This window comes from Elgaria multicarinata, chromosome 9 (genome assembly GCF_023053635.1).
Source record: "Elgaria multicarinata webbii isolate HBS135686 ecotype San Diego chromosome 9, rElgMul1.1.pri, whole genome shotgun sequence".
Lineage (NCBI taxonomy): Eukaryota > Metazoa > Chordata > Lepidosauria > Squamata > Anguidae > Elgaria > Elgaria multicarinata.
The window spans coordinates 51,691,650-51,718,697 of NC_086179.1; the positions used below are offsets into that span (position 1 = coordinate 51,691,650).

General features: G+C 42.0%; 1 protein-coding gene across 3 annotated transcripts in view; it reads left to right on the forward strand.

Moving 5' to 3' along the window:
- OSBPL8 (oxysterol binding protein like 8) overlaps positions 1 to 27,048 on the forward strand; it is a 324,479-nt gene that overhangs the window by 235,110 nt on the left and 62,321 nt on the right. The window contains exons 1-2 of one of the 3 annotated variants that reach the window (XM_063133844.1): positions 9,673 to 9,821; positions 22,115 to 22,203. In XM_063133844.1, coding sequence (XP_062989914.1) covers positions 22,162 to 22,203 — 42 coding nt within the window. In that variant the 5' untranslated portion in view covers positions 9,673 to 9,821; positions 22,115 to 22,161. Of the gene's footprint in view, positions 1 to 9,672; positions 9,822 to 22,114; positions 22,204 to 27,048 lie in introns of those variants that run through there. The other 2 variants (XM_063133845.1, XM_063133847.1) reach the window with 2 other exon arrangements.

The following is a 27,048-nucleotide window of genomic DNA, read 5'->3' on the forward strand; positions in this document are numbered from 1 at the left end:
CCTGAATTTCTCTTACTGGGTGCGATCCAAAGAAAGTCAAATATACTTAAATCCCCATGGGTTTTCATTTTTCTGGATTATACGCACTGCAAAATCTTTACAGCAAATACTATGATTCTGGCTTCATTTATTTTTGAGGTGATTCTTCGAATGCCCTGCAGAGGGCAACTGGAAACCTCAGAGAGCATCAAAAATACTGGTAACCCATCCTCAGCTTTTAAATTCAGCAGTATTGAAAATCAGAAACAAGATATAGTTTTTTAGCTTAGAAGGTGCATTCTGAGACCACGCACCATTTTTATTAAAAAGCAAGGAGTGTCCAATTCACAAACTAGCTCATATATACATTGGACTGAATGAAGTGTGATTATTATTATTATTATTATTATTATTATTATTATTATTATTATTATTATTATTTATATAGCACCATCAATGTACATGGTGCTGTACAGAGTAAAACAGTAAATAGCAAGACCCTGCCGCATAGGCTTACATTCTAATAAAATCATAATAAAACAATAAAGAGGGGAAGAGAATGCAAACAGGCACAGGGTAGGGTAAACAGGCACTGGGTAGGGTAAAACTAACAGTATAAAGTCAGAACAAAATCAAGTTTTAAAAGCTTTAGGAAAAAGAAAAGTTTTTAGCTGAGCTTTAAAAGCTGTGGTTGAACTTGTAGTTCTCAAATGTTCTGGAAGAGCATTCCAGGCATAAGGGGCAGCAGAAGAAAATGGACGAAGCTGAGCAAGGGAAGTAGAGACCCTTGGGCAGGCGAGAAACATGGCATCAGAGGAGCGAAGAGCACGAGCGGGGCAATAGTGTGAGATGAGAGAGGAGAGATAGGAAGGAGCTAGACAGTGAAAAGCTTTATAGGTCAACAGGAGAAGTTTATATTGGATTCTGAAGTGAATTGGAAGCCAATGAAGAGATTTCAGAAGTGGAGTTACATGGTCAGAGCGGCGAGCCAAGAAGATGATCTTAGCAGCAGAGTGGTGAACAGAAACCAACGGATTGATGTGAGAAGAAGGAAGGCCAGTGAGAAGAAGGTTGCAGTAGTCCAGCCAAGAAATAACCAATGCATGAACAAGAGTCTTGGTAGAAGAGACAGATGATTATTTGTTACCCGCCTCTCCCTCTGGATAACTCATAATCCCAAGTGTATTTTCTCAGAACATAGGAAGCTGCCTTATACTGAATCAGACCATTATTCTACTATTGTTGATGCTGACTGGCAGCAGATCTGCAAAATTCCAGGCAGCAGATACCAGGGATTGAACCTGAGCCCTTCTGCCCACCAATTGAGCCATGGGCCCCGTCTCTAACTAAGTCAGTCCCCTGTGCCCATTGGAACATAGCCCCAGGTGTGCATAGGACTGCAGTCTGGTTCACATGTATTTGAGTTGGTGATACTCTACAGTAAAAGTAAGGGAGGCTGAAAGACATAGATGCTATACATATTTAAAGTCATGTCCAAAGAATCGCACAAATATGGGAGAGTCTGCTTGAGGTGGGACTAGGGATGTCTTGATTTTGTGAAATACATCCCACGTGTGTTTTATGGATTGTGCAGTATCATTTGTTCGGGTGTCTATTCACAGACCGAGCCCAACTTCCCCCCCCCCCCATCATACTTCTTCAGCTAAGCAGGGTAGTGGATGGAGGGAGGGAGGGGGGGACTAGAAGGAGGAACTTGAATTTTGGTTCAAATGTATATAAGAAAATAGACATTACAGAGAAACATTCCAGGACAGAGGTGCAAAATAGAAGAAAAACTATTAGTACGATCATAAAAGAAGAATGACAAATCTTAGGATATTGACATTAAATGTAAAACGATTTGGAAATGTGATTAAAAGGGAAAGATTAACATGCTAGTAAGGCTAGCAAACCTCATGTGGTTTTCTTACAGGAATCTCACAAGGCAATAGAGAAAACCTCATTGCTAAAAGACAAATGGTTTGGAATTCAGGTGGTTGCCCCAGGCAATTCTAAATCTTGGGGGAGTGGCAATTATTCTTAGCTCCCAGCTAGATTTTGTGATCACAAAAACATTAGAAGGTAAGGAAGGCAGATTTGTGTTTGTTGAAGGGAAATTAGAAGGGAACAAACTAATAACACTGGGCTCAGTGTATGCTCCTATTACTGGGCAACTGAAATTTATAAATAAAACACTAAAAAAGGCAAAAACATTTTCTCAAGTGGAGTTAATATTGGGAGGTGATTTGAATCGGAATATCAAATTTGCTCGATGAGTCACCTTGATGACACTGAAATAAAGATAAGAACAGGGTCTGACAAAAGAAAATGGAAGCAGCAATTAAAACTGCTAAAAATCTGTGAATGAATTTGCATAAATTTCAGGGAAGTAAAAACAAAAAACTGGAAGTCCACAAACTGCGTGTGGATTCACAGTAGCAGCAGGTCATCTACATGATTCAGCCGCCATTGCGAAGCCATCCAGGGGCAAATCCCAGAAACTCCACTGAAAAAAAGTTGGGCACTTACCCTGGCTTTTTTTTTTTTTTTTGTCTGTGGAGGCATGTCACAGCTGATGGCACTCCCTGATTGGTTGCCATTGGCTGGACATGGAAGGAGGTGGAGCTCAGGAGAGCCCTGTGGTAAACAAAAACAAAATAAAAATGGGGGGGGGGGGAGAGGAACAAGGCCCGTTCCTCCGATTTTTATTTTTTTATATGTATCTGCGAAGCTGCACAGATACAGATAATAATATTAAAAATGTGGGGGGGGGGGAGGAACAGGCAGCCAGAGGGAGGAGAGGTGGTTTGAGCGCCCTGCATCCCTCTCCCTCTCCAGCTGCAGGGAAGGAATGCAAGTGTGGGATCTGGAGGCTTCACGGTGCTAAAGCACTGCTGTCAAGACAGGAGCCAGCTATGCTCAAGCATTTAGGTTTCTAATTAAAGTTACATGAACATTCTTATTTGCAGTTAGAAGATTAGCATTGCATGAGTTGAGATGCTAGGTGAAAGCAGAACACCCCTGCAGGAGAAGTTCATCAGCATCTCTATATTAACTCTAAGTTAGCCAAAACTAAGCTTTAGAAACTATTAAAACAAAATCCCTTCCACTGACTTTTTAAATTTCAAAATATTGTAGAAATGTCTTGATACTTTTACTTGCAACATTTCCTGAGGAATACAGTCTGAATGAATTTCAATTCTTAACAGCTTGTGGGCATCTGACTTTTAAGAGTGTGGTCACCCTATGCTGTGTGGTCATAGAATTGTAGAGTGGGAAGGGGCCTATAAAGCTATTGAATCCAAACCCTGCTCAAGTCATGGGACATGGGGGCAGGAACGTTGGAAAGCTCTCTCCTTCTTGAGCTCACAAGTAGGAATGTCGTAATCACAGGAAGTTAGCAAATCTGCTATTTAGTAAGAAGCTGGTGAAATAATTATATTCAAATCTTTTCATAGTTCTTGAAAAGGGAATCTTATACTTGATGAGCATTTAATGTCTGACTCTTGAGGTGTAATACTCTTATTCAGAGAGGTTTATACTGGCAGAAGGAAAGCTAAAAGGTACTGAAAATAGAACACCTAGTTCTTTAAGGCATGATTCAAAGCACAAACCGAGACATAAGATATTGGAGTCTTTGTATCACTGCCATATCACTGAGGCAAATGCTTATTGAAAACGTTGAGCTAGAAGCCTTGTTTTCAAAGACAAAAGCACGTACAGGCTGTGTTCGGATGACATGCTAATCAACTGGTGTGTGTGTGTGTGTGTGTGTGTGTGTGTGTGTGTGTGTAATAGGAACAGAATAGGAAACAACCATTGATTAGCGTGTCATCCGAACTCAGCCATCGTGTTCTTCTTTTTACTATTTATACCTATAGGTGTCAAGCAACCTTCAGTTCCTAGTGAAGGCTGTGGAAACAAAAGGGAGTTATTACCTCCAGGAGCTCCTTCTGTTGCACAGATCCAGCCTCTCCTCTGTATGTTATGTGAAGCCAGCCTAACCCAAGCTAGTGCTTGTGTTAGGATATAGGTGTCTGATTACATGGATGCAAGTACATTACAAACATTTAAACTAAGTCCACACATAACACCTTTTGGTGGGAAGAGAGAAAAACCTAACACCCCCAAAGCTAAAGGAGTAACAGACCACAGCCATCATGGAAAGCAATTGTATATTAAACAATGAAAATGATTTTCAATCATACATCTGGGGTATTAGAATTGTATGTCCAAAAGACATCTACACTGAGAAGATTAAAAGATAAACATTTAAAAATTGCTGATATGGCTAGATACATAGAAAATAAATGTGTGTGTGTGTGTGACTAGGAAGCAGGTATGGCGTTTTTGAAAAGAATGAATTTTCTGAAACTTATGTGTGCATTTATAACCACAGTGTTGGTATGGCTAACTATGGAGGTGGGTACAAGAAGAAGAAGTGGTTCAGGACAGCGTTTTTGAATCCTGGAGCAAATCTACACGTTGTACTGAAGGCGCTTGGGTGCGCTTCCAGTGCACCCCCAAAACGATTGTGTAGATCCTGCCAGAAGAGACGGAGGAAGAGGCAGAGGAGGAGGAGGCTGGGGAATCTGGCCGCATCCTTGCCGCCGCCGCCGCCACCCACCTCCCCGCCGGCCTCCTGCTGCCAGTGAAAGAGCCACCCGGGTTGCTCCAACAGGAGGGCGCGCGCACACATACACGCGCTCCGAGGGGTGGGGTGGTGTCACTCTGCCGCTGCCTGCTGCTGAGGAACAGACCTTGGAGGTGCAGAACCCGGCGCTGGCCATTCAGCAGTAAGTGGCAGCGTGTGAGGCGGCAGCGCCCTGCTCTCCCCCACGCAGTGCGAAGGAAATAACTTCGTTGTGCACGGGCTCCTCGCCTCCTCCCTCTCCTCTTCTCCGTTCTCCTCCTGCTTTTCTGCTGCCCTCGATACTCTCGGCTAGGGCCGGTTCCAGCGTGTGTGTGTGTGTAAACTTGCCCTCAGCGGGGACGCCATCTTTTTTCTCCCTGTCTCAAATCCGCAAGTCTGGGGCAGGATCCACACAATCGTTTTGGGGGCGCACTGGAGGCGCACGCAAGCGCCTTCAGTACGACGTGTAGATCCCCTCCTGGAATTGTTTGAATAGGAAAGAAGCAGGTGGTTTTTTAATTGAAGAGTGCTTTGGAAGTGGGTGTGGGTAGGAAGTGAATCAAATGCAATGGTTTTGGAAGACAAAGGCCGTTTCTACACCTGCCTTTTTCCTGGGATCATCCCTGTGCATCCAAATGACACACAGGGGATCCCGGGAGCAGGCAGGGATGATCCCTCCATTTTCCTGGGACAATCCTTAGGTGTAGAAAGGGCCAAAGAGAACAGGGAGCTCCAAAGCAAAGGATTTTGGGCATTGGTGATGGGTGTAATATAAGGAAAAGCAGAGAGAGAGAAAACTAATTGGCTTATGGACCAATCAATAGGAAAAATAGGAGTTACTTCTTATCTGCTAGCTTGTGAATGCTGGAAAGCTCTGCTAAGTTTCTTCAGGAATAAGAAGAGGCTGAAAGGGGAGAAGGGGAAGTTGCTCTTTTGAGCAGTGAGTAAGGGTCATTTCTGGATTGAGAGAATCCTAAAACCCAAAGGCTTGGGCGGTCTCTTTTTATCCCTTCTCTCCAGATTTAGTAATTTAAAATAACAAAACTATTTCTTTTTCTTCAAGATGACTCAATGGATTTGGGAGGTTGATTTTCAGGAGTCAGTCAGAATGAGTAAAAGAAATCATTTGTCTTTCTTCTGCCTTATGTGAGAAAAAGGGGAAGTAAGTGAGCCTTTGCATTAGCATATCTTGCCATAGCCTGAGGTAGTTTTTCCAGCACTTCACAGGTCCATGTCAGACAATCAATGACTGGACAGGTTCACACAATATGCTAACCCATTACGGGTTATTGTGTTGTCTGAATGAACCACATTTGTTGCAGCATGTTAAATTGTTGTCTGAACACAGCGTGTTTTCCACAGGGTGACTTGTTAACCACGTAGTGTGGTTTTCCCCCCTTTTCTTGAACAAGCCACCTTGAGAACCCATGGCTTGCTGCGCTGTTCAAGGTGGTTGTAAGCCACACTACATGGTTAATGATCATCCCTGTGGAAATGCACTGCGTTCAAACAACATGATAACCCACCCTGCAGAAAAAGTGCTGCATTCAGACAACACAATAGCCAGCCAGCTAGCATCTTAAACTAAGGACCTTGCTGAAATACCAATAGGTAGCCACATGCAGGGCTGGATTAAGTTATGCTGAGGCCCTAAACTATATCAAGATTCAGAGGCTCCCTACCATAAAAATCAAGATTCAGAGGCTCCTTACCATAAAAATAAAGAGAAATAAGTGTATTACATTATAATAGCAAGAGTAATGAAAAAGTACCACCCACTGTTAGGGGATGTTTATAGTTAAACAGTGTTAAATAAACTTCACTGAAGATGAGTATAAGAATACTAATAAAGTAAGTTGATTTGAACTTCTTCTAAACTTGCTCTAGTTTGTGCTGATTGCCTTCAATACTAAATGCTGTGTTGTCATACTTTCTCTATGGGCCTGTTCAGAAGACACGTTAAACCCTGCTGGTTAAGGCTTTTGGTTAAGCAGCACAGTGTAAGGTATTGTGTGCAATGTATTTTGCTAAACCCTGGTCGCTTTCTAACCCCAGTTGGGCCGTCTGCAGCAGAGTTCGCAGCTTTAAAGTGCTGTGTGTGACAGCATGGCTTGTTGTTAGTGCTAATCCCAGGAACCACGGTTTTGCTAACCACAGCCCCTGAAGTGTCATCTGAATAGGACCTATATAAGGCAACTCTGCTATAAGTCACATCAGACCTTTCAATATATTTAAGCCAAGGTGATTTCATCTTAGTCATCTCCAACACATTTAGAGGTCTCTCATAATAGGAGACCCTGAACCATGGCTCACTTGGCTTGTTCTTAAATCTGGCACTGGGGCCACATGGCAGACTTTTTCCTGTCTTTTTTTTTTTTTAGGCAAAAAATGTCTTTCCCCTTCCAGTTCAGTTCTGGCACAATTATGACCTTAGCTAGACCTAAGGTTTATCCCGGGATCGTCCTGGGGTTGTCCCTGCCTGCCCCCGGGATCCCCTGTGTGTCTTTTACATGAACAGGGATGACCCCTGGACGATCCTGGGATAAACCTTAGGTCTAGCTAAGGCCATTGTGTCAGACTTCACAAAACTTCAAAAGCTGTAAAGAAAAGTGAAAAGATTAAGGGTGCAATCCTATCCATGTTTCGACAGAAAACATTTTTGTCTAAACATGGATAGGATTGTGTGCTAAACAAAGTAAAACTGGCTCCTTTTTCATTCCATCTGACTTAAACAGGAAGACTAAAAAACCAACAAGTCATTTCTTGTGGAGTGTTTCTGCAGCTGCCACCTTGAAACAAGATCTGTAATCTGCAAGTGCTAAGAGGGAGGGATAGAGCAAATCAGAATCAGCTCACAAGCTAAGGTGCTTGCAAAAAGTCATATATGCAGAGCAGGGGTGAACAATCCATGGCCCATGGCCTGCATGTGTCCCCCTGCCACCAGCTACTGCTGCACAACCAAATTTCAGTGATGCTGTAGGGGCAAAAAGACACATTTCCCCTTTTAAACAGGGTGCACAGTGAGCAACACACACCTTTTTAAATGGCAAAATGTGCTCTTCTGGGTCTTCTGGAAGTGCCGCCAAAATTCAGAGGCAATTCAGCAGTGCAGTGGGAGTTTGGGTAGTTTGGTGAGAGGATGCAATTCCCAGGAGGGCTGAGGAAGCAAAATTGGCCCCTGGACCCTCTGAAATTGCACACCCTTGCTCTAATGCCTGGAGGTCCTCCTATGCCTTTCCAAGTTGGAATGGAGCTTCCCTCTACAATCATAGGTGATTCTCCTCAAAATAGCAGAAATTAGTGGTGTTGTGTAACATTTCGAAGAAGTGAGGGAACTGTAGCTATTTTAAAAAATTTCTTCCATTTACTGAATGTTCTTCCTTTAAAAGCTTATTATTGGAAGCACTACTCAAAACACACTCGCAAACACCTTACACATACACTTTTGAATGAGATTGGCACTTTCTTGTCTTTATATTTTAATTTTGCAGGGTTGCTGCTCAATAGTAAAAGGGGTATAAATTGGCCCAATAAAACAGTGATTCACAAACAGAATAACAAAACAAAATGGCATGCCCTTGAACGTCCTCCAATATATATCGCAGCAGCCACATATAAAAATGTATATAAAAAGGTTGTTTCTTCTTTACTGGCTACATTCCAACTGCTAAACTTTATCTATTTGCTCCCCCACCCAAGCATTTGTGTTTATGTTCAGTAGCTAGAGGCCATCAGAAAGCAATGCTAATGTATAGTCCATTCCTATCAAGATAAATGCAACTAAACCCATCTAAATCAATAGGCTTGAACACTTTCAATTCTCAGCCATTGATTATGCTGCATAAAAGCCTAGAGGGAAAAAATCATGTATCCAAAGAGGATGCTTATAATGTTAGTGTGGATGTCTGACAGATGGCCTTGGAGCTTTGAGAATTTCTAGGAAAAAATTCAACTGTAGCTAAATGATGCAGAAAGAAAACTGATTATGTTTTCAATGGTTCATGGTAAGTAGCAACTAGCTGGGTAGTGTACAATTAAAGTTCTGTTGCTGTATTTTGAACCAGATTTTCTGCTTATTTAAGAGTTTAAATAATTTTAGGTCCAGAATATGTTTGAAAAATGGCTTATAACAATACCTCATCCATCTTCCCAACCTGGATGGCTAATGGGAGATTTAGGCCAAAACATCTGGAGCTGCACTACTTGCCCAACTCAAGTTAGATCTGAATATAAAATGTCTTTTAAAGCAGCAAAGATGGCAGGGAGGGGGATAAAAAAGATTATTACAAAAGTGTTCTAGTTTCTAACACAACTTCCCTACGTGCCAGATTGGAACGGATGTTGTCTACAGGGTTCCAGAGGCTGCAATCTTTTGATGAGTAAACGCCCGGCTGCGAGGACTGCACCAAAAGTCTCTAAAAATGTCAGCTGCCATTTCCAGCTATTATGGTGGCGCTGCATTGTTCTTTCTATTGCTTCTTTATCCCTATATCAGACCCCATGATCTCCTTAGCATCTCCTGAAGTGCAGAGCTCCACTGCTCAGCCCGAGTGTAATGTAAAAGAAAAGAAAATGTGTGTGTGTGTGTAGTGGGAGGAGGTGGAGGGAGGCAGCTGCCGAGTCTGGACCGTGGCTGTGCGCCGTGGAAGCAACAAGATGGGCTAAGTGCTTTAACAGGACGCTCTACGCAGGAACCGGGGCGGGGGTGGGAGAAGAGAATAAAGGGCGGGAGGCCTTCTCGTAGCTCGCTCGAATCACACCATAAAATCGAGGGCGGCGTCTCAGCGTTTACCTCAGCACGGTGCTGAGGATCCCCTATCACGTGATTTTCCCACAAGGGCGTGGTTGCGCGCGAGCGGGGCCCCCTCCAGAGCAGGCTCGCGGTCTCTGTGAGCAGGAGGAGAAAGCAGCAGCAGCAGCAGGAGGAAGGCGGCCGTTGATGAGAGAATCAAGCGGCGACTCTGAGAAGCAACGGCAGTGAGAGTGAGGGGCGCGCGCCCGCCCGCCCGCGCGCGCAGGCAAGCGAGCAAGCACGCCTGTCTGCCCGCCACCAGCTTCCGTCAACCTGAGCCGGGGCTCCTCTCGACTACTAAAGTCTGGCTTCTCCTCAAGCATCTCCTCGCCCTGGCCCTGCCCCCTTTCTGGAGGTGGCGGGTCCGGGGACGGAGGGTCGCTCCGCCCCTTTGCCCGGGCACCCCTGGGACGAGAGGTAAGCTGGGGCGTGGGTGGGGGCGCAGCGGCGGCGGCGGCAGCAGCCTCCCGTCGCCAGCTGCGAGGGAGCGGTGTGGCCCGAGCCAGGGCGTCGTAGTCCTTGTCCCACTGGCGCCGAGTGAGGGTGCGCCGGGGTGGGGAAGCCGTGGAAGAATCATCGTCCCTGGGACTGACGTCTAGGGTGGGCTTGGCGCGGGCTCTGCGTTGCGTGACCTTGGGCACGTCACTCAGTTCTGGCGGCTTTGAAGATCAAAGCGAGAGAGACTTCTTATCTGTCATTATTATGATTATTATTAATAGTAATGACAGCAGGTGAAGTCTGGCATGATGATGATAACATACCAGAAAGTTAGAGCTGTCATGGCCCATGGTGGTAATTGCTGGGAGTGCGTTTGAATTATGCTCACTCCCCTGTTTGTTTACATAGGGTTACACTAACAAAGGTTAATCTCTCTCCCCCACCCCTCAGTATTGCCCAAAAGTACAGATTAATGCACCATACTAAACTTGAATTTGTAATACTGGTATGCTTAACTGTAGCATAGGTTTCTGGTTTCCTGGGATTTTCTTTAACAAGCAACTTTTCTCTCTCAGTATGCCTCCAGCTATAACAAGGGCACATTAGCTACCCTGCCCCTTTGCAGAGGTGTCTGGCAGATAACCATGTGAGAAACAGGAAAATTTCAAAGGTGCTGTAAGAGGCTTAGGAAGGCTGTGCTAAGTCAGTTGCAGAGAAATAGCACACCTCCTTGTTGCTCTCATTGCCAATACCTGATATAATTGCCAGCCACACACCTTCACATGTACTTTACAGTACCTGCTTTTCTCCTCCCTGTTACTCAATGCTGTGCAATGTTAAGTAGATTGGTTAGTTGTTTACTGAGAGTCAGTATGACTCTCCTGTATGTCATAACCTTCCTGTATGACAGCAGTCAGCTTGTTTATTCTGCAGAGATGTATTTATTTATGTGTTCATAAGTCATTAAGGATGTATGTTGTTGATTCTAAACAAACTTACCTAAGAGCAAATCTCATTAATTTCTTTGGAGCTTGCTTCCAAATAGGCTGTGCTTTAGTTTTTGTAAGCAATATTATTGTTAGGGACACACTAAGTTGGAGGCATACTTTAAACATTGGCCTTCCCTCAGCTGCATTCAGTCGCTCTAGAAGAGAATGGAATGTGTGAATTATAAAACATTTAAGGTACTGAAGATGAGTAGGAGGATCAGAGGGGAGACTGGAATTCCTGGACATGGCCTGCAATAGACTTTTTTAGGCCCACCCAAGTTTAGCAGCACACTAGGTCTAGTGCTAGTGTTTTCATTGTTTAAAATATACCCCGTCTGCTGATGCTACCTTACTAGCTTGTCTTCTGTACACTCTGCAGGTGCAGAAGGAGAAGTTTTGGTGGTAGATCCAGCATCTATGCTGCCAAGGCAATGGCAGATGCATGTAGACATACATGTCAGTTGTTGTTACTGACCAGGGGTTTCAAGGCAAGTGCCTGAAAAAGCTATTTTTTTTTTCAGAATAAGGATATGCATTTACCATTCAGGGCTACTAGTACCACATGTGGCCTCATAGGCTTAATTTTCTGCTTGGAGCTTTGCCTGCAGAAACTTACAGTTATTGGTTGTGATAATATTAGCAAATGATTGTGAGGCTAGACCTTAAAGGGGCTCCACAGAGAGTGGCACTTTCTATTTGAATGTAACTTCAAAAGTGAAATTATATCTTAAATCCAAAGAAAGTTCATCTCATTTGTCCCATTAAAAGGAATGCTATATAAATTAGTTGTGACTAACATTCTGTTGGTTTCAATTGGGACTTAATTTCTAATGAACTTTCTCTGGATTTGGGTTTATATTCTGTAACAATGATTAAGTAGTATTTATTTATTCATTTTATTTATTTAGAATATTTATATACCGCTCCCCATTTGAAAAAGATGCATTTCTTTTTGTGTAGTCCACTTACAGCCAGGTATTAGTGGTCAAGTATGATTTCTAGCTGAGTAGTAATATGCCATAGTGACAATTGCACTCTTAAATAGTGGCAGCAGTTCTGAAAGCGAAGCATGTATTCTCATGTGGTGGTCCTGAGGGCACTTGGAGTTAGTTCATTATTATATTCCTGTTTCATAGATATCAAGCCTTCCAAAAGTCACAGAGAGAACTTATTATCCCAGTTTTGCTTTTGCTTCCAGGCATAATGAATGAGCAATGTTGTCACCAGACTGCATCCAATCAAAGTGAAAGCTAATGTTTTATCAGTCTGTCCATAGTCATAAGATAAATGAAGGCTGTGGTTCTAACCATTCCTACTTGCAAATAAATTTGATTCAGATCAACTGTAGGAATTGTTGTTATTTCTCATTATTAATCCCCCTTCTCTTCTTTGGAAATCATTTGGAAACTGGTTGACTTAGACTTTCTGAAGCTTTGGGTTACCACTGAAAGGTGTTTGCATTGTTTGAAACAATAAAAAGACTTGATATGATATTATATGAATGAACAGCAACTTGGGGATAGTTGAGCATTACATAGAACAGCATTTTTTTAAATGTGATTATATCTTATGAAACATCTTGCAATAGTGTTGCTTAAACTATGCAGGTTCATTTAGTAGCAAGGAGGATTTGTGCCAACACTTGGCAATCTAAAAGTCTTAGTTTGTAAGTGTGAAATGAAGACTTAAAAAAATTAGCTGCCAAGTGTTGCTGTCTGGTGCACTCTCGCCACTCTCCTGCCTCTTCACTCTCCAGCTTCATAGTTGCCAGAGATAAAAGGATGTGGAGGAAAGCAATTTTGGTAATTTTCGTGCCAGGAGAGCATATGGGGGGAAGCTTCTCAAATTGGCCGTTATAAAAAGCTAGTTGCTGGCTAGCAATTTATAAGCTCCAAGGTAGTGACACCTACCTTTTGCTTCCTACTATTCTGTTTCTGTTAATGTTATTTTTGTTCTACATTTGCTGACAGCTGCTATTTCATTTTTGTTCTGTTATTTTCATCTTGATGTTGCTTTTATTTTATCGTGTTTGCTTACTTGTTGAAGACCTTGGGTTGTATCCATTCTTAATCTAACAAGTCCCATTCATTTTAATAGGTACTCTAAATAGGACTAACATTGCATATAAACCCTAATGGGCTATTTAAGATAGGAAGTAATTACTGGTCACTTACAGAGTCTTCGCATGCATCATTTCAGGGGAATTGAATCTGTAGTTCTTGTGCAGATGTGATACTGGTAATCTCTTAATCCTGCCCAATAATTTCTCCTGCATGTTCCCCAGCTGGACTTTACGTAATGATCACCAGCTCCCACATAAACCTGATTTTGGCGACATCATCTAAGGGCTTTTTCCATGTGCCCCTGGCGTAGGCAGATGGTAATTAGGAAGAGGCCTCTTCAGCAGTAGGGCTTTGTTAAGCATGCTCTCCCCAGAGAAGCTCACCTGGGGCCAAATTTAATGACCCTTAGCCAACAGAGATCTTTAATTCTCATGCTGCTGCTACCTACTGATGTTGTTTTCAATCTGCTATGCTTTTTTTTGTATGTGTGCTATTTTTACTGTTTTGTTCTTGTTTTAATGTGTGTGTTTTAATTGTAGGCTGTTTCCCTATATCTGCCTGCCCAAGACCTGAGATCTGTCGGAGGAGCCCTTCTCTGTGCCCCACCAACATGAGATAATACGCTATGGTGGGACATAGAAAAGGGCTTTCTCTGTTGTGGCACCGTGGCTGTGGAATGCCCTCCCCCTGGAGGCCAGACTGGCACCAGCACTGGCTTAATTTTGGCGCCAGGTTAAGACATGGCTTTTTGACAAAGCCTTTGATGGCTAAATCGACCAGCCTGCACATTGTCTTGTTTTAATTGGATTTTACTGTTTTAAAATTTCAAATTGGTTTTAACATATTAATGGTTTAATTTGTTCTAGAATTATATATTCTATTTTATATGTATGATTTGATCTGTATGCCACCCTGATATCCTTGAGATATAGGGTGGGATATAAATGTTTTAATAAATAAATAAAATTAATGGATTGAATAGTGAGGTAAGAAGGTCTTAAGCAAACAATGATTAAGGGTTAAACTAGCAGTTATATTACCCTGACAAACACTAAACACTTTATATCCTGGCTAAGAAGGAGCCCTGAATAGTGTTGGTTCTGTTGTAACTCTTGGTTATTATGGGAAGGACTTGCACTTGAGGGAGGACTGCAGTCTCATAGTCTCTTCTTGTTCCCTTTGCCATGTTTAAGAGAGAGTTAGCATTACTTCTGCACTAGCCCAGTACATTATTCTGTCAATGTTTCTGCTAGGAAGGAATTATACAGTTTAGAAGTTGCTCACTAGTTTGCCCACAGCTACATATTTTCAGGAACAAGCTGGATCAGAGGTTATTCAGATTCTTTGTCTAAAATGTACTCAGATTGCTCAAGAAAGGCCTTGAGGTATGATTCTCACTGCTGTGCAAGAGGTCCTTAGATCAGTTTTGAAAGAATCTTCTGCTATCAGACAAAGAGGTGCGGAATGTTTAGAAAATGTTGAGCTAGACCAAAAATGAGAGGTCATTTTCAGAAGCAATAGACTGCTGTATACCAGATACTGGGGTCAAACATTAGGGGATGGGGTGTTCATTATACATTGTTTATGAGCTTTCCGGGAGCATTTGTTTCCAACAATGACGGGTCAAAGTGCTAGGGTGCATGGCTCCTTGTTTTGATACAGTAAGACAGTTCTTGTGCTGTCTTCTGTTCACCATTATTATAAACTTGCTCAGCATGCCCACTTCTTGGACTGTAAATACTGCTCCACAAGAGCTCCTTTGGTAAAGAATAAAAAGAGGAGTAGAGTGCTTTATCCTAAGCTCTAAAATACAATGACACAAACTTACATGTTTTGAGAGAGTTTTTTTGTTTAACTCTAGTAAAACGATGGCTTATTAGGATAACATGAGTTTTCATAAACTGCAGTTTCTCACTGTGGGGGTAAGGGCAATGTGGTCTGCAGCTGTGCACTCCTTTTTGGCATTCCTTTCTGTTCAAACATTCCAGTAAGTGATCCAGCCTGCAAATAGATGTGGTACATGGTTAGAAACTTTCTGACCTCTGAACTTATAGTTTGAGAGTGGCTGCATGCCAGGCTTGTTATGAAGGGAGAATTTTCTTCTTAGCAGAAGAAAGATGCTAATACCCTCATGAGATTTCTCTTTGCTGCTTAGTTACAAAGTGACCCCCTTAATGAGCTTGGAAATCCAGCTCCACCAGATATTGATTGGGGGTAAGGGAGCTTCTAAAATTGATATCTCAAGAGTGATTGACACACAGACATGCGACCTCAACTCCCATCAGCCTCAGACAACATGACTGGGCATTTTAATCCAAAACATCCGGAGGGCAGCACATTGGGGAAAGCTGGTTTATGGGATGCTTTTGGGGAATGTTTGCTATAAAGTATTACCACAAAGTTCTCTATGACCTGATATTCCGACTCTTTGCCCAGTTGACACATGGCCACTTTTTGAATCTTATCTTTCTACTTAGCCTGATAAAATAGATGGTTGGATTTTCCGGCAGCTGCAAAGAAACACAAGACTGCAATAGGGGTATAATTTAATTATTAGACTCTCTTCTTCTGTTAAATTATGTGCTACCTAAAGGCATAATTTATCATCTGTATTCAAAACATACTTTTTATTTATAAACTTTGCTTCATTTTGATTTATTTCTATAGACAATGAGAAAATCTTATAGATACAAATAAAAAGCATCCCTGTTCATTCATGAAGTAGTACAGACTTTTTTCAGTGATGGTAAAACTAATATCTCATATTTCAGCAATTCTTCAGAGAAGCCCTGTAAGCTATTCTGTGTGCTAAAGCCAGAAAACATAGTGTACTTCTTCAGTAGTTTTATCAGAAATAATTAGGTTGTGACTTGAACCACTTTTATCTGCATTGTTACTGATATCTTAAAAAAAGAATCGATTTTTGAGGTATGACCCCCAACACGCCATGTTCAGTTATGTATTTAACTTGTTGGTAGTAATGATAGTCTTAACTACTGCAACACTCAAATCAGGCTTGCTCTTTGTACTTTCTTGGATCAGTTCTGAAGCTGATAAGGATTGACTTAATTGTTAAAAAAGCTTTGATTTTGATTTTTAGGGGCATAATTGTGACAAATAAGCAGCTGTGACTGTTTTATTTAAATTGATAAATTAATCTGGGCTGCTTTGTTCTGGATTATCTCTATACCTGGGAGTAAGTCCCATTAAATTTGTTGGGGTTTATCTCTGAGTAGACTTGTATAGGATTGCACTGTAAGAAGGCATAAGTATTGGTATTACTTTGAGGTAAAATATGATATATTGGATATATAAATTGGCAAAATATATATATTGCCAGGATTCGATCATTTTTGTCTGTCTCTTCTGCCAAGACGCTTGTTCATGCACTGGTTATTTCACGGTTGGACTACTGCAACCTTCTTCTCTCTGGCCTTCCTTCTTCTCACATCAGCCCGTTGGTTTCTGTTCACCATTCTGCCGCAAAGATCATCTTCTTAGCACGCCGCTCCGACCATGTTACTCCGCTTCTGAAATCTCTTCATTGGCTTCCAATTCACTTCAGAATCCAATATAAACTTCTCCTGTTAACCTTCAAAGCTTTTCACGGTCTAGCTCCTTCCTATCTCTCCTCTCTCATCTCACACTATTGCCCCGCTCGTGCTCTTCGCTCCTCTGATGCCATGTTTCTCGCCTGCCCAAGGGCCTCTACTTCCCTTGCTCGGCTTCGTCCATTTTCGTCTGCTGCCCCTTACGCCTGGAACGCTCTTCCAGAACATTTGAGAACTACAAGTTCAACCACAGCTTTTAAAGCTCAACTAAAAACTTTTCTTTTTCCTAAAGCTTTTAAAACTTGATGTTGTGCAGACTTCTACTGTTACTTTCTACTGTTAGTTTTTCCCTACCCTGTGCCTGCTTACCCTTCCCTGTACCTGTTGGCATTCTCTTCCCCTCCTTATTGTTTTACTATGATTTTATTAGATTGTAAGCCTATGCGGCAGGGTCTTGCTATTTACTGTTTTACTCTGTACAGCACCATGTACATTGATGGTGCTATATAAATAAATAATAATAATAATAATAATAATAATAATAATAATAAAAATGGGTGCAAAGAATTCTGTGACGGGAAGACTTATGGCACTTTAGATGGGTTGGTATATTTGGGCATATTTTTCTAGGACATTGTAATCCAAATTCAGACATTAACTACCCTCACAGGATTAGAATTGTGTGAGAGAGTGGGGTTGAGTGCACTAGCTCTATCCTACTCTAACAGCTTCCATTAGTTGGAAGGTGACTTCCTTTATTGGGGAACCTGGTCTATTTGTGTGATTTAGAACCCTGGAAAATTGAGTTTCTAAATTATATAGGGAGACTACACGGGTAGAACTGGTTGCCCACTGTGGAGAGTCATCCTCCAATTTATAGAGGGTGAGTATAGCATTGTGAGTGGTTGGGGGGAGCTGGTGTGCCCTTCCCCACTACCCTTCATTGCATGAGGAATTGAAAATGCCTGACAACAGTCCCTAGTCTCAGCTGTTTTAAAAGGAAGGTTGTTTGTCTTGTCACAAAGGTAAAATAAATGTACTTCTCTTCCCCCTGCCCATACAAAAAATGTTTAAATTTTGCAGAATGGAACTTACAGATGGGCTTCTAATTACTGTTCAGCCAACAAATGTATCGAATGTCTGGTAATTTCCATTATAAAACAACACAATTTGAGTGTTGAGCTTGTATTTGGTGCAATGAGCTTGGTAATGGTAGATATTTGTTTAGAGCTGATGGTTTGGTGGTCTGGGATTTTTATGTTTTGCAAAGATGAGTCGAGCAGATGGCATTGTGTAAAAATCAATGCAAACTATTTGCATAAAGGTAAGAGGTAGAGAGGTGTGTTCATTTTCCAAGGGAAAGGCCAGTCTGAAGGCTACCCGAGTTTTTAGTACACAAACGGCAAATATGTTTTTTTTAAAATGAACAATTCCATTAACAAATGCTCTCAAATTTTAAACAGACTTCCCAATCTCTCTATGTACTTTATAAAATTTACTACAGATAATTACAGCTGTTCCTACTGTAAGTACTGAAGCTTCCACACATTTTGGCAGGTCTAGGTAGGCTGCCAAAATTTGTGGTTGCCACCAACCCTGCCTTTACCCTTTCTCAGGAGAGAAGTAGGGTATGACCTTGTGCTGGGCTTTGGAAGCACTCTTAAGCAGAGTGAAGTAACATTGCTTCCATGTATCTAGAAGCCCAGTGCAATGTTGGGAGACGATCCCCTGCTTCTACAGTGCACTACTGTGTTGGTAGTGGTGTGAATCCCCACTCTTCCCTAGCAAGTTGGTCTTAATGAACAGGGTATGGTTTGTCCATCAAATTCTGCTGCCCTTGAGCAAGGGCCTTCATTATTATTCTGTATGCTAAGGAGCATGCTTTGCTAATGAACTGTAGAAAAGCCCTGTGATAAGTAAACAGTTTTGTTTTGTACAAAAGGAAGAGAAATCAGCTGTTTAAATAAAGGAGATTGCCATCAACCTATTTAGATAGCTTTTATTTGCTCAGTTTTCTAATTATATGCCTAAGCATCAGCTTAAGAAAAACACACCGGACATGGCGAGCGGGGGGGTGGGGGCAGGTGAGGGGGCGGGTGAGCGCATCAGACATTGTGTGTGTGGGAAATCGGGAGTGGGGAACCCCCTTTTTTTTTAAAAAAAATCTACCTTTTTGTTGGTGCGCTCCTGCGCACATGGCCCCTTTAACTTATAAAAAAAAATGCATGATGCGACGGGGCTTTCCTTTCCCTGTCACGTCTGACGTCTGGATAGGTGTGACGGCCCGTGCTAATTGTAGCATGGGCTCACCGCGCCTGAAGGCTGGATTACCAGGTAGGTCTAGCAAGGCCCTTAGTCAGGACATAACAGGAAATGTATGCTTCCTCTTTAGTTTTTCAGCAGTTCCTGATAGTAGGAGAAGCCAAGTGGGTGTGATGGAGGAATATGCATGAGCACAATAAGCCAGAATTCTTAGCAGTTCTGGCTTATCGTTGTGTCCAAATGCAGCCATTGTTTAGTTTTTTTTAGATAAATATGAATGTTCAGTGCTACAACTTCAGGTAATTTTATTTGCCTACCTACAAGGGAGCAACTCTTGCTTGAGACCTAGTCTCAGTAAACAAGCTTGTACGTTTGATCTGTGCGACTGTGAAAGGCAATGCAATTACACAGTTTTCCTTCATATTAAATGGATCAGAAGACAGTGAGAGTTTCAGAAATGTCTCAGGCTTTGCTGCCAAGGACTTCGGTTCTTGCTAACTATTTCAATAATCTCCAGTCGACAAAGGGAGCTTTTGCTGTGTCATTAGGAATTTGCCGGATTTGTAGATGTGGGAGAAATAGGGAAGGGATTCAGATTTCTGCTCCATTGCTAACAACTTCACATTTTATATTTAGGTGTTAAATAGTTATGAAGGTTAATTATAAACAGTATTTAGAAAAACTATGTTGCATGTTGAAAGCGTTGGAGGTGCTACTTATTTTCTTCACACTTAATTGTTGAATGAGGAAAATATTGAGTAAATGCCCATCTGTTGGATGGTTGAGCTCAGTATCTTTTTCCCATTTAAACTTGAATGTTTTAACTTAGTGATTGCTCAGTGAAGTTAAGTAAATGCATATCTTCAGATAAATTTGTATTTTTTAGAGCTCCCTTTATTTTTGAAAAAAATATTCCACATTGCTGGCCTACAGAGCTTTCTCTCTAACTGAGTAGGAGAGGAAATAACTGTTATAATATAGCCAGCAAAACAATGGCTACTTTAGAGCACCTTGCAATTCCCATGTGTACAAGTCTAAACTTCAAAACACGATACAGAATGTAGATCTGATAATGTGCCCGAGAAAATCCAGCTCCGATTTCCAAATGCTTCCACATTTAATCTAATACAGATATAGACAGATTCTACACTACTGCTTTAAAACGGTTTATAACAGTAGTGACAACTGTTGGGGCCCAGGCCACACTCTATATACAGTTTTCAAAACGTTTTCAAAGTGTCATATCCTGTCTGGTGTCGATCTGCCCCATGGACTGAACTGTGGTGGATTTAAAACAGATTTCATAGTTGTCTGAACTCGTAGCATAATACAATGCAACATGGCATGCTAATGTTGCTGTGTGTTTCCATTGTCTCTTGCAATTCAGAGTAAGCAACCATGGCCATGCTTATTGATTGCAGCAGGTATCCTCCATACCTACATCCTGAACTCCAAGCGACAATTTTATTTGAAGCGTTTCCTTTTCCTTTGCTAGATCTCATTTGGACAAGCAAGATCTTGGTCTGATAAATCATAGTTTATCAGTCCAGGAATAAGCTATGTGCCTGCATACTCTTTGATCCTCCCCTCCTGCATCCAGCTTTAGTGAAGATATCCTTATTTTTAAAACCATTTTCTTGAGATGTCTGTACCAAAGAACCCTGGCTTATGGGCTCATTCCAAAATAGGATCTGATCATATTTTGGAATGAGAAGTTAGTCACTTTTGAATAAACATGAGTAAGATTGGGATATTAGCTACATAAATGTTTATTGATGTTTTTGTTTTGTCATTCTCAAATACATAGATACAGATAGGTTTTTGATTTGTGTGTAGAAGTGTATGTGTTGATAGAGACAGTGGGGAAAAATGTTTCCTGCTGGGATGTTTGTTTCTCTTACCATCATGATTCTTTGCTCTCAAAGATTAAACAGTTTATGTAATGCCATTTCCTTCACCAAAAAATGTTTGGTATGGTTTCTTCTAGGGCAGAGGCGATTTTTTAAATGCTTTTCCAACACTTGTCATTGTCAACAAATGCCTCTTGCCCCATAGCAAGAATGTTTACTAATGCATTAAATACTTTTGTGTAATACTGTTTATCTCTAGTACAAAGAATTCTGGGAAAGCCACAGCTTTTGCGGCATGTCACGTACCCAGTTGTTGAGGTTTGCAAACAGGATATTCAGAATTGAATTGTTGATGATGAAATAGTACTGTGGAACGTTTCACACAAGTGTTTGATTCATATGAAGTTTGTTTACAGATTGAGATAGGGGTGACTTCATTTTAGTCCTTGATCATAATTCAGGGAAGCAGTTCATGAAGCAATATAAAAAACATGAGGAATAATATGGGAGAAATATAGGTGTAATTTTAACTGCAGTTTATCCCACAGTAGGAATTACCTTGCTTCCTAACTTTGTGTACCATTTTTCTAAATTAAATGGAACATACTAAGGGTGGGGAATACTTTTTGGTCCAAGAATTGGAAACCTCCCTGGGGCTGTATGCCAGTAGTGGCTGTGACAAGAGCCCAAAGTGGACTTGGCAAGTGTGTTCTGTCACACATTATTCACACCTATACCCTTCCCAGGGCCATCTCCTCAGCTGATCCATACAAGTCAACTGGGGAGGGGCATTTTCTCCACTCAGTAGTGGGAGAGATTCCCTTTCTCAGTGCTGTAGTGGGAGAGATTCCCTTTCTCTTATCTTCAATCAGCAGTTGATCGGAGCAAACACCTTTTTGCTTGTGTAAAAAATAATAATGGTAGGTCAGACAGGAAATCCCCCATGGGCTTTGTCTGGCCTGCAGGCCAGAGATTCCACATGCCTGTCCTAGGATAATTATGTTAATATTGTATATGGGGCAATTGCTGCACCAGCATGGTTCCTCTGGACCAGATTGTTACCAGGATTTAGGAAAAGCTCATTCTATCCCTGTATGTTTCTCCCACAGTGTGGCTGTTGCTGCTTCCTTTTTGTGGGTTGGATTTCTTTTATATGTGTGATTTGGTAAAAGTGAATAACTCCAGTTAGGAATTCTGAAATGTACTCTAGCTTATTTAGTGGATCACCAGCTAATTTTGATTTTCTTTATTTTATATCTTCTACTTATTTATTTAAATTGGAAGAGTGATAGTCTTAGTTTGTTCTAAAGGCCCTTATTGAATAGTGAACTGTATTTAGTCTTTTTGCATAACATTTATCCACCACCTCTGCCTTTGCTTTCTTTGTTAATCAGGTCAACAGTATATTCTCTGCAAATATTGCTGTTTTCCATTTTTCAGAAGTAAAATGTAGCGGTGGTAAATGTGTTACTGCATTGCTCTTCAAAGACAATTCTGTTGCATTATTTTGTCCATATTCAATAATTCATAGTTAATTTCTGGGTTGTTGTTTTATAGATTGTAGAATGGAAAAACTCTAAGTGAAAGAAAAACTCTGTTTCAGCATGGAGGTTGCTTCGTTTGAAGGGGAGCCCGACAGAGTTTCGGTGAGTAATTTGTACAAAGTGATTGGCAACTGATAAACCTAAAAGAAAACAGTTCTCTAAATTGACAGAAGAAGCTTTTTTCTTTTTATTTATTTATTTATTCATTTAGCATATATACCGCTCCTCATTGAAAAATTTCGGAGCAGTGTACAAGATAAAATGAAAACAAAAACAAAATAAAACAGAGCAAAATTTAAAAGAAGCAAAAACAGATTCAAGGCTGCATATTAAGGAAAGGCTTCTTGGAATAAAGATGTTTTCAGGAGGTGCCGAAAGGAGTACAAGGTTGGCGCCTGCCTGACCTCCAGAGGCAGGGAATTCCACAGGAGGGGCGCCACCACGCTGAAAGCTCTTCCCCTGTTGGATTCCAATCGGAGGATGGATCTATGTGGAACCACCAGGAATTGGCCCTCGGATGACCTCAGTGACTGGGCAGGTTGGTAAGGGAGAAGGCGTTCTCTCAGGTATCCTGGTTCCAAGTTGTTTAGGGCTTTGTACACAAGTACAAGAACCTTAAACCTGGCCCAGTAGCGAATAGCAGTGCAGTTCCCTCAGCAGAAGAGTTACATGCTGGAAAGGGGCAGCTCCAGACAACAGCCGAGCTGCGGCATTCTGCACTACCTCCAGCTTCCGGAGCAGCTTCAAGGGCAGCCCCACATAGAGCGTGTTGCAGTAATCCAATCTTGAGGTTACCAATGCCTGTATGACTGTGGCCAAGCTATCTCTGTCTAGGAGAGGCCGTAGTTGGCAAACCAACCGAAGATGATAAAAGGCACTCCGAGCCGTGGCGGCTACTTGAGCCTCCAATGACAGAAATGGATGTAAGAGTACCCCCAAACTACGAACCTGTTCTTTCAGAGGCAGTGCAACCCCATCCAGAACAGGCAATGAGCCTGTCTCCCAGACTCAGGAACCACTCATCCACAGGGCTTCCGTCTTGCCAGGATTCAGTCTCAGTTTATTGGCCCTCATCCAGCCCATTACTGAGTCTAGGCACTGGTCCAGGACTTGCACAGCCTCACCTGATTCAGTTGTCACAGGGAGATAGATTTGCATGTCATCAGCGTATTGATGGCATTTAGCTCCAGATCCCCTAATGACCGCTCGCAACGGCTTCATATGGATGTTAAATAACATTGGGGACAAGATGGTGCCCTGTGGCACTCCATAGCTCAATTGCCAAGAGGCCGAGGACTGGTCACCCAGTGCTACTCTCTGAAAATGACCCCGTAGGTAGGACCGGAACCACTGTAACACAGTGCCTCCAATGCCCATCCCACGGAGTCGATCCAGGAGGATACCATGGTTGATGGTATCAAAAGCTGATGAGAGATCAAGCAGGATTAACATGGTTGCACTCCCCCTGTCCCTCTCTCGATCAGGGCGACCAAGGCTGATTCAGTCCCGTAACCAGATCGGAACCCAGACTGGAATGCGACTAGATAATCAGTATCCTCCAAGAGTGCCTGCAGTTGCTCCACCACAACCCTCTCAAGTACCTTCCCTAAAAAGGGGGTATTTGCAACTGGGCGGTAGTTGCCTAATACCATCGGGTCCAGGGTGGGCTCCTTCAGGAGTGGTTGCACTACTGCCTCCTTAAGGACAGCAGGGACCACCCCTTCCTGGAGGGAAGCATTTATCACCCCCTGGACCCACCCAGTCAGACCCCCTTGCTTTTATAAGCCAGGAGGGACAGGGATCGAGAGGGCAAGCACCTTGTCCACATCATCAGGCCGCAATAACGAACTGATCCCACAAAATTGGGCAGATGGTGGCATCGGACACCTCAACTGGAGCTGCACTAACAACATCAAGCTCGCTGCGGAGAGAAGCGATCTTGTCCTCAAAGTGTGATGCAAAAAGTTCACAGCGGGTCCTCGACGGGGCCAGGGCCCCATTTGCTGGGGAGGATGTTAGCAGCCCCCAGACCACCCGGAAGAGCTCTGCTGGACGGCTACTCGAGGACACAATGGAGGCAGCAAAATAAGCCTTCTTTGCTGCCCGGTCTGCCACGCAATAGGTACGATTATGTGCTCTACAGCGTGCCCGGTCATCTTCGCTTCGAGTCTTGCGCCATTTGCGCTCTAGCCAATGTCCAGCCTGTTTCATTGACCACAACTCCTTAGTATACCAAGGAGCAGAGCGGGCTCTGCAGGACTGGAGAGGACACTCAGGTGCAATCAAGTCGATGACCCTCCGCATCTCACCGTTCCACAGTGAGACTAGGGCCTTGGCTGGATCACCAGCTCTCTCCACTGGAAAATCCCCAAGAGCATTCAGAAATCCATTGGATTCCATCAGTCTCCTGGGGTGGACGATCCGAATGGGTCCCTCACCCTTGCAGGAGGGTAGTAACGCCATGAGTTCAAATCTCACCAGGAAATGGTCCGACCATGACAATGGGGTTACTTGGACCCCCCCAATCTTCAGACTACCCATCTCACAGCTTGTACATAATGCTCAGTTTAGCTCCAAAAGAAGAAGAATTTTAGTAAAAATTATAGACTTGTGTATTGTTGGTTGGTTTTTGTTGCTGAAGGTAAAAGCAAGAAGATGGTGTCTCCAATTGTTCTGAAGAAGTGAATGGTAAACTGGGAGGTATCACGCCTCCTCTGTTCCAGTATTTTCAAATAAGGGATATTCTATACTCATTTTTCTATATATATATATTTCTAAATATGGCTCTTACGTTCTATATGTTCCTTAGAAGAGTGATCCTAGGTATGAAAATGTTAAAAAAAGAAAGAAAAATTATTAAGGTTAACTGATGAAACTAATTTTATAACATTTCTTTGATCTTTACTTTCACCAAAACTGAAGCATATATGCAGTCTGTTTCATTGTAGCTGCTGGTATCAGTCTTCTCACATGAACCACTTTTATATCTTCAGGTTATGTAATGTGTTTGAGGATTTCTGGAAACAGATACTTGATATGGTTAACAATGACAGGATATATTGTCTAACATGATCCAAATTTGTACTTCTGAGTTACTTACAAATCTGTTGCAGATGCGGATATAGTTAATACCTTAAACACAGCTTAAATCTGTGTTGCCTCTTGTCAGAAAAGTGCTATGATTCCATGTAGCCCTGACAACGTATTGCAGGAGAGCTACGGATGGAAACATTCTTTTGCTGAAAACATGTTATGTATTTCAGTGACAAATACCAACCTTGTTGATAATTTTCATTATTTTAATTTGTGCTTCCATAAATAAGAATATAATAGAAGATTGTAACCTCTTCCATAAATGCTGCGTAATGATATTTCTCCATCTAGAGCTATCTTGAATGACTGAAATTATCAACGCTTTTCTATTTCTGTTATTTTATTCTGACAATATTCTTTCCTTTCTTTCACTCTCAAGCTATTTTTTCATGACAGGCTGCAGTCCTATACACACCTATCATGGTGATGGCTATAAAACTTGGGGTTGTTTTTTTTGCAAAATTGAGACAACACTTCACACACAGCCTCTCTTAATTGGGAGGCACCTGATTGAACAATGAACCCCTGAGCAATTAAATCTGAAGGAAGCAAAACCCCAGGTGTGCAAAAAAGGAGGTGGCACTAGTGAAAACTTGGAAGTTCTCAGGGGCATGATCTACACTACTGCTTATAATAGTTTATAATGTTTATGATAACTGTTCAGGCCCAGGACACATTACAAATACTGTTTTCATACCGTTTTTAAAGTGTTATATCCTGCTTGGTGTAGATCGGCCCTGGATTGGGACAAAACTTCCTCTCTTAATCTGGAGGCACTCAATCCAATAACAAAGCATTGTGCAATTACCACAGAGGAGTGAAAATCCTGAGTGCACCTAAAAGGGGGAGGGAGTTATGAAAGATTGGGGCTTTGTAGGTTTGGGACAACACTTCACACACAGCCTCTCCTAATTGGGAGGCACCCGATCCACCTTTAAAAACCTGCACATTTGTGTAAATTCACAGTTGCGTGAATTCACATTAGCACAAATTCATGCTTGCAAAATTGTGCACTTTAGCCTATGGGGAAATGCCCATTTGGGGCCATTTTCTTTAGTTTTGCTTATTTTCAAAACATTTGTATCATCCTTATTTGGTGCACCTAGGATTTCCCCTCCCCTGGGTGAAATTGCACAGGATTTTGAAGGTGGATCAGATGCCTGCTGACTAGGGGATGCTGCCTATGAAGTGTGGTCCCAATCCTGAAACCTTCAAGGGTTTGTAGAGCGGTGGCAGCTATATGATCCCATCTTACTGAGCAACTCTGTAGGGGAGCAAATTAGCTCACGGTGCCAGATAGATGACACAATAACCCACGGTGTGTTAAATAATTCCAAATGCAGATTGTGGGTTATCAGAGTGGGTTATTTCAGCAAATAACCCATCTTGGGTTAAAAAATCCCAACAAATGACACGATAATGCACAATGGGTTAAATAATCCATGGTGGGTTATTGAACTCATTGTGGGGTATTGTGCCATCTGATCCCAGCCAATTCCTTGATTAGCACCAATCAAAATTCGCAAGGTAGCATGCTTCTGTCTGTGGATGGAAAATATAGAAGCTGTTAAACATTTACTGTGTGTGTCTCATTAACAATAGTGAGTGAGAGTCCATTTTTTGAAAAAAAATCTAAATGCCATTAGGTATTATCAAAGATGGTGATGTAGCTGAAGAGAGTTAGCCTGGCAATCTGGTTGATAATTAATTTTATTTTTTTCACTAATGTGAGAGGGAAATTTTTATAAATTTAACCGCCCAGAGAGCTTCGGCTATTGGGCAGTATAGAAATGCAATAAATACAACTGGGTTCTAGTGCCAAGTCCCCTGGATACCTGCTGGTGCCAGTAGGAG